Source organism: Argentina silus (genome assembly GCF_951799395.1).
Source record: "Argentina silus genome assembly, chromosome: 17".
NCBI lineage: Eukaryota > Metazoa > Chordata > Actinopteri > Argentiniformes > Argentinidae > Argentina > Argentina silus.
In genome coordinates, this window is record NC_139671.1 from 8,833,583 (window position 1) to 8,841,654 (window position 8,072).

The 8,072-nt window shown below is 43.8% G+C and overlaps 1 protein-coding gene across 5 annotated transcripts in view; it reads right to left on the reverse strand.

Annotated features, from left to right (window-relative positions):
* The window catches only part of kidins220b (kinase D-interacting substrate 220b), a gene marked incomplete at its 5' end in the record, with an annotated part of 16,528 nt that extends 13,222 nt beyond the window's left edge, over positions 1-3,306 (reverse strand). For 3 of the 5 annotated variants that reach the window (XM_083688381.1, XM_083688379.1, XM_083688378.1), the window contains 12 exons: positions 1-75; positions 185-362; positions 481-579; positions 693-791; positions 900-998; positions 1,191-1,388; positions 1,638-1,736; positions 1,856-1,957; positions 2,329-2,427; positions 2,646-2,744; positions 2,941-3,039; positions 3,175-3,306. The exon at positions 1-75 is cut by the window's left edge and continues 90 nt beyond it. In XM_083688381.1, the coding sequence (XP_083544507.1) occupies positions 1-75; positions 185-362; positions 481-579; positions 693-791; positions 900-998; positions 1,191-1,388; positions 1,638-1,736; positions 1,856-1,957; positions 2,329-2,427; positions 2,646-2,744; positions 2,941-3,039; positions 3,175-3,306 (1,378 nt within the window). The remainder of the gene's footprint in view (positions 76-184; positions 363-480; positions 580-692; positions 792-899; positions 999-1,190; positions 1,389-1,637; positions 1,737-1,855; positions 1,958-2,328; positions 2,428-2,645; positions 2,745-2,940; positions 3,040-3,174) is intronic. The other 2 variants (XM_083688382.1, XM_083688380.1) reach the window with 1 other exon arrangement.
* Between the last annotated feature and the right edge of the window lie 4,766 nt (positions 3,307-8,072).

Below are 8,072 nucleotides of genomic sequence, written 5' to 3' on the forward strand. Positions count from 1 at the left end.
AGATGTCCGCCAGGGCGCTGCTGTACAGGTCATACCCCAGCATGTCCCCATCAGTCTCAGTGGGGGACAGGTGGCCTGAGAGAATCACAGACACATGGAAAAACAGTTTAAAGGTGGAATCTTAATTCCATTTGAAGAGATGGGTAAACAGAGGCAACCGTTTCGAGTATCGAGAGTCACTCACGGGCTCCAAAGATCTGGGTGAGGATGCTCTTCTGGTGGGTGCAGTCGATGTTGTAGGGCGTCTCCCCGGCCTTGTTGGGGCGGTACAGCAAGCGGCCATCTTTAGGGTTACGGAGGAGGAGCTCCGCCAGCCTGCGGCTCCGCCCACGAATGGCAATGTGGAGCGGAGTGTCGCCTCTCTAGAAAGAGAGGATTTACATATGGATAACTACTGAACTTCTGTATTTGTATGCTTTCACAGCCTATATAACGTACATTTCATATGGGCCTAGAAAGAGGAATGAGCCGGCAGCCTACCTTGTCCACAGCTGACACCTTAGCTCCTTTGTCCAACAGCAGCTCCACAATGTCAATATTTCTCATCTTAGTGGCCTTGATCAGAGGTGTCTCTGCATCCTGAAATCAGGGACATCACAAGATTACGGATTGGAGAGCAGCATGAGTGTATTACTGCACAGTAGGTGGCTTTGGTTGTGTCATTGAGTGGTTTAAAAGCTGTTTTCTCATACCTTGGTGCAGTTCTCTGTGTCTGGGTTGCACTGAAGGATATCTCTCACCATGGTAGCATTGCCTTTCTCCACTGCCCAATAAAGGGCTGTCTTGTTTTCCTGCAGAAGACAAAGGCCTGTTTTTTAAAGCAGGTGTGGTGATGTCTACCGGACCAAATGGACAATTAGGACAATCGATCTGAAGATGGAAGGTGTCAAAGTCCTTACCTGTCCTCTGATGTCGATGTCAGCATACTTGTGCAGCAACGCCCTCACTATTTCAACATGGCCTCCCCTCACTGCTCCAATCAGCACTGTGTCTCCACTCTGCAAAACACACACAGCCACACAGCCACACACGCAGACACACAGACACACAGACACACAGACACACACACACACACACACACACACACACACACAGGAGGGTTACACATTACACAACATGCAATATCTCCACACATCTTGATGCATATATTTTATTCAGAGTGTGAGAGTGTGTTGAGCTCCCTTGCCCACCCTGTCTGGGATGTTGACGTAGGTGCCAGCGTCCAGCAGGTCCTGGACTATCTCTGTGTAGCCCTCCTTGGCTGCGATCATCAGAGCCGTGTTCCCGTCTTTGTCAGTCATGTTCACATTGGGATTTCTCTTCAGCAGCTCCTTCACGACCTCAGTGAAACCGCCCTTCACTGCCACGATCAGAGCTGTCATTGAGTTCTACAGGGATAGAGAGGTCAGAGAGGGAGGCAGAAAGAAAGACAGAAAGATAGAAGGAAAGAGATAGAGAGAGAGTAGAAGAGGGGAAGAGATGGAGGGGAATTGAGAGGAACAGAAGAAAGGGGGAGAATGAGAGGAGGAGCAGGAGAGAATAAGCAGTGACATTAAAATGTATCCATCAAAAGTAGCAAAGCTCGATTAACAAGATTATTTTTCTGTGACATCAATGTGAGACATAGGCCGACATACCGCCCCCTCCTGGTCAACGTCGGCGCCGTTCTCCAGCAAGTGCATCACACAGTCAAAGTGGCCCTTCCTGGCGGCCCAGATCAGCGGGGTGGTGCCATACTGAGTACGATAATAAGATAAGATAACATAAGATCAGAGAGACACAGCAGCAGACTGGCAAAGATCGCCACTTCAGGCCAAACTGGCACAACCCGCCTATGCCCAGGCCATCGGCTCACCTTGTCTGAGCAGTTGACCTTGGCTCCGTACTCCAGCAGGAGCTGGACTATCTCGGCGTGCCCTCTCCCTGCTGCCCAGATGATGGGATACACGCTGTATTGCTGATGAGGACAGGAGAGGGAGAAAGGTAATACGTCAATGGATAGGTAGACAGACAAATGGGGAGTCATGTTTACATTACATTTACATTTATGAAAAGCAACTTACAACAAATACATTTGTTTTAGTAAGTGAATCATCTATCCGTCAGTCATCATAAGAAAAAGTAATCTATGCTAGGACCAGAGGCTATTGGCAGTCACAATGCAGAAGACATTATTATATAATATTTATTTTTATTGTATTTATTTACGTTTTAATTTTTATTTTGATTAATTTATTTACAGTAGAGAAACTTGTACAGGGGGGTAGTGGGGATGTCTTTCCTTACCCCATGAATAAGTCTATGACAACCCATCGCTAAACTGCTCACCTGCCCAGTCGTGTTGGGGTTGGCTCCAGTGTCAAGCAGCACCTTGGACACCTCCATACGGCCTTTATAAGCAGCCCACATGAGGGCCGTCCAGCCTCCCTGTGTAAAACCAAACACATCCTGATGTAGACAACAAACACTCTGCTGTATGCATGCTGGTACCTTCAGGTCTTGACAAGCTGTATTGTCTAACCTAGTGTTAAATATGTACAGCTCTAGAGTCAATAATATCAGTGTGTCTATTGTCTAGCATAATGTGCTTCATATGACATTACGTTGATTGTGATTGAATAGGTTGGAATGAGTGGGTTTCTCACCATGTCTCTGTGCTCAATGTAAGCGCTGTTGTCCAGCAGTTCTTGCACCACATCTACATGGCCTTCCTTGGCAGCACAGATCAGAGCAGACCAGCAGTCCTGCAGGAGAGAGAGAGAGAGAGAGAGAGAGGACTGTCACCATGGAGACCGACAGGACAGAGACCACCGTTACCATGGTTTCCTCTAGCAGATTAATTCCCCACAATAGCATGGCTTATTAAACCCAATGCATTGATGTCGGCCTTGAAGTGAACCCGGCACAATCTATTGGGCTTATCTATTGAGCTCTCCTTACCACATCATCCAGGTTGACATTGGCCTCCCTCCTGATGAGCTCCTGTACTATCTCCAGACTGCCCTGCTCAGACGCCAGCATCAGGGGGGTCTGGCCATTCTGGGAGAAAGAGGGGAGAGGGGAATTACATTAACAGATACACCTAGAACCCAACACAATGATTCTCCCAGAAGACCCCATTCTTATTGAGCTTCTAAAGAAGTATCTCTATGTGGTATGGAGAATAATACTCACGTCACTCCTGCCGTCCACCTCTTTGAACTTGTCCAAGTGGGCCTTGAGCGCGGCCAGATTCTCTTCCTCTACGTAGCTGAAGAGGTTCTGGATGGCCAAAGTGGTCATCTTTATTGAGGTGGTTGTGTCCATGGTTGCAGCTGCTCCTCAACCCCACTGCACCTGCACAGACATAGTAGCAGTAGGGGTGTCAGTGTGGGTAGGTCACTAGAGCGAATTCAGATGGCATTCAGACGGCTTCAGGAGTGTCCCATTCACAGTGCATGTCATCTGATTTACAAAGCAAATACCTGATGCTAAATTTGACTACTGGTAGCCACCATTTTGTGTGCCAGGTGAAATGGGAGGAGAGTGTTATTTGCACGCCTGTTTGGTCCGACACACAGAAGGGTGGGCCTTTGCAGCCCCACTCTTACTCCCCTGGGGCTGGGATACTGGTGACCTTTGCAACGGCTGAAGACGGCAGGAGAACTTGAATCAACCTGACATTTCTTTGAACCCTGCTGAAGCCTGGGTGAAAATCCTGTCACCAAAGCAGGAAAGAGCGAGCAGCCGCTAAAATCTGGCCGCCTTGATTGTCAGTCTGATGTTTTCAAATGTCACGAGATAGGCCTCGGCCCACTGCTACGGAGCGATAGGACTGGAGCGAGTCGACCCACTTGCTGCCAGGGTTAGATAACTATGAGATCTGTTCTATCTCCATCTCACCAGCCACTGAGACATCATTTCACAGCTTTTTAAATATCAACATCCAAATATAGCTTTTAGACAGGAGAGGAAGCCAAGGAAAACGACTGTCCTGTCATTGGTGCAATATGCAGTGTTTATGACAGCATTATTATACATTTTATATCAAATATGTTCTCTCTGTAATTCAAAATATAAGTCAGTAACAACCAGTAATTCCCTTTGAACACAATTTAGACTGAGTAGGCTATGCTCATACAGACAAACAATTCCAGTCTTTGAATTATCTATAGACTTATGACCTTAACATGGGTGTGGGTGTCTTGGCGTGAAGATAAAATCCTTTCCTCTGACTTCACACAATTAGGCTAATAAGTCTTCCCAGAGGTTGAGAGACACTGAAAGGCATTCCATTCCTTCAGGAGGACAAGCCCTCCAGCGTACCACAACACGACACCGCCTGTTGCAGAAATGCAACAGCTGACAGCGACAAAGAGAAAATGGAGGCAAGACTAGACATCAAATCATATTGGCGTGCATTGCCTGTCACACAAAGAGATGACAGCTACATTGAAACAACAACACAACATCTTACCAAATATGGAACAATTCTCCTCTCTCTGTGGTTTGTTTTTGCCCACCGTCTCTTTGCTCTGGAAATCTCCGTCACACACATACACATACACCAGCCCTGCTCACCATTCCCTGTGGCTGCTGATATTCATGCATGAGGACAAGGTATTATGCATGAGAACAAGGTACCACCCAGCCTTTCTGGCACATGCTCAGAGGACAGGACGAGTGGAGAAAAACAGGCCTGATATAGGCCAGCATTACTGACCTACTAACATGCCTACACTGTGGTATGAGGAAGCTTGGCTCCCTCATATTCCATTTGGAGTAGGCCTAGGAGGGCTTGGGTCCAAATGTGGTCTTCTCCACTTAGGCTTTATGTCTGTTCTTCAGACAACCTCTATTTGTGTTTCTCTACCCCTAACTAAATGGAACAATGTGGCAAACAGGGAAAATGATCCATTTGCCCAAAATCCTTCTGTCTTCATTCATTTGGTACCTAGTGTTATAGCACAGTTGTCTGACATAGCAGTAACATGGCTTAACATTGTGTCTATTCACATGAATCAGACAATAATATTGTTAATGTTAAGTTTTCTTTATTGAAACACATTAAACATATCATGGGGCTGTACTGTATCAAAAAACCTTGAGGCAGTAACAAGCAGCTAAACATTAACCTTCAGATAGCTTAATCGGATAGCTGATAGGGAAACCAAACTACATAAACTGGCTGAAGTGCTTGCTTGATAAATAATCAAATTACATTCTGAAAATGAATACACAGCAGCCACTCGCTGGGAGGAATATTGCAGAAGGTGTGTCCATCGTTATTATAGGCAAATAACGGCTGTAAAAGAGCTTTGGCCGTGACGATTTCAGAGAAGAGAACGGACGAGCTGTCAATCAAATGGCATCGATAAAGAAGCCGCTCATCGAAGGCTATCATGAGAAATGTTGTTATGGAAATTAGTCCTACCTTAAAATAGTCTCCTAGAAGTTGTCTTAATCCTTGTCTTCTATGTATTCTTCTTCTTGTCTTCTATTCTACGGCGGGTTAACGGCTATTCCCCATCCTCGACAACAGCCATTTTAGCGGTCCAGAAAAACAGCAGCAGAGTGGCTTCTTCTTCCCTGTCACTCATCCCTGTTCTCCGCCTACAAACGGTGACGTGAGCGCTTTAGGAAGACAATGGAATGCTAATATAAACCCTGATTTTAAAGCCATCTTTATACTGCTGATCCGCGATAATAAAAAAACAACAACAACAACAACAACTGTTTGTTAAAAAAAACCTCACAATGCCGCTATAAATATGAAATCTATCTATCTATCTTTAGCGCACACTGATAAATAAACACAACTCAAAATACGCGGTGCGCTTGGAGTGCTTCATCCCAACGAGCAACTCAAAAATTATCATGGGAAAATAGGAGAAATATTTATCACAACGGGCGCCTTTTACTCTAGACATCCCTCATATGCCCTTTAGTTTACTCTTCTACAAGTTGTCGAAGTTGTATTTTGACTTGTGTTTGTTCACCTTTGAAGAACAAGTGCGATCTCAACCACTGGCAACATCAGCTTCCTATAGCACTGTGTGTGCGAGAGATACTTTGTTTGCCGCGGTTAGTTTTTGTGTGGAAAGAGTCAGTGTAAATCCATGTTTTTATAATTATAGTGGCACTGTGATGGCTTTTTATGGCAGATCAGCAGGGTAAAGACTTAATATATACAAACCCAGTAAGAGAAACCTTCCTCTTACCTTTATATTTATGCCATGAATGCATCAAGAATGATATGTCGCGTGTGACTTAGTAGTATCAATTTGTCTCTTGCCTAAAATTGTGAGATTTTCGTTCCATCACTATGCAAAATAATGTAACATTCTTTAGACCATAATTTGCTCATCGTGAACATCCCTTTTGGATGTTAAATACGATGTAATTCTACCAACACAAATTATTGTCATCCAGAGGAATTATAGGTTACATTCTGCAATGTTTCCTTTTTTGGAATTTGAATCAGATTTTTACAGATGGTCTAATTCTAAACCTTTGAATGTACAAACTGTAAATGCTTCTGTAGAAGGAAAATAACAAGCTCAAACCTTTTACCAGCCTGAGTAATTATTATTATTTTATGGTAGGGCAAAGTGCAACATTTTATGAGTGGAGTAAAGGGCATGTGCTGAGCTGGTATGCTGCTATAGGCTGGCCCGCATCATTAATATCATAGGCTTCTGAATAATCACTACTGCCTAAGACACTCCGGGCAAGTCATGTGCCTGTGCAGTGCTATACTCTGGGTACTAGACCAAGGTGACCCATTTCTGAGCTCAGACTCTCTCACAGCTTATCTGCTGGTGGCAGGAAGACTGGGCATTGCATAGTCCTACAGCCTACCTTCACCTATGAGAGGAGGGACTGTGCTTGGCAAATAAGAGCTTTCAGTTTCAAAGATAACCTCTAAGTAATGTAATTAACTGAATGAAGCCATGCAGGTTTTTACAAAAAAAACATGTTCTTTCTCTAACTTGTGGCGCAAGCGCAACATGGTTAGTTCTTTGTAGAAGCAATGAACATCACAGTCATTCATATTTTACTCTCATTACACACTTACAATGTCAAGTTGCAAAAAGATCCATCTTTTAATCACATGATATACAAAAACAAACCATCCACATCATCCACATGAACAAGTAGCAGGGTTGGCTGAGGGTCGATCGATGAGCATTCCATTAATCTCAAGCAAAGGTTATTATACAGTTGTTACCGTATAACTAACAATTAACTCATTAAATGTAGCTGTTTTTTCATTGTCTCCCATAATGAAAATGGAATCAGAGCTGTTTGAAGAAGTTGATTGTTCAGAAGTCATTTTACTCCTCTTCCCTTCAGCTCAAGAGGATTTCTGATTGATTTTCCACAATTGTCCACCATACCACAACAAGTCCATTGGAATTACATAAATAACAAGTACATGAAATGACAAAATTGACCTTTACAAATGGAAATACTATACCATCTCCCCTTACTGCTCACATACATTAAGAATAAGAAGTTTGTCCTGAAAGCAGCTTGAAATGATCTGCAAAATGAGCTTAGGTGACTAATTTGAATTATCATTGGCACTTTCCCTATACTTTTGGTGATTTACCGACCATTATTTTTTTATAATGTGACTGTGTCAAACCGTTATATAATAACACCAATGACAATCAAAGAAAAAACACTGTAAGTGGCATCGAAGTGAGTCTATTGCATCACCAAAGAAAAGCGAACAGTCTCTGAAGTTAGTCTCTGTTGAGAGCTATGTGAAAAGACCTCTGAGGACATTGGTATCTTGTTTTCCTGTTCTATTAATTAATGTTTAGTTCCCCTCTGATCCCTGTGCATGGCAGAGAGGTTACAAGCAGTTTTCACCGGGACTAAAACACTCCAGGTAATTTGCCACCTTCTCCCGCCTGATCCTAAAGTGGAGCCTACTCACCTGCAGTGAGGAACACAGCCCATATAATATCCATGTGAGGATACACAAAAGCTGAAAAACTGGGTGGATAGAGGGTATAAGGCAAGTTTGCATTCTTCCATATACAGTAAAATACTGGCATTTCATTGGGACACACCTAACTCCT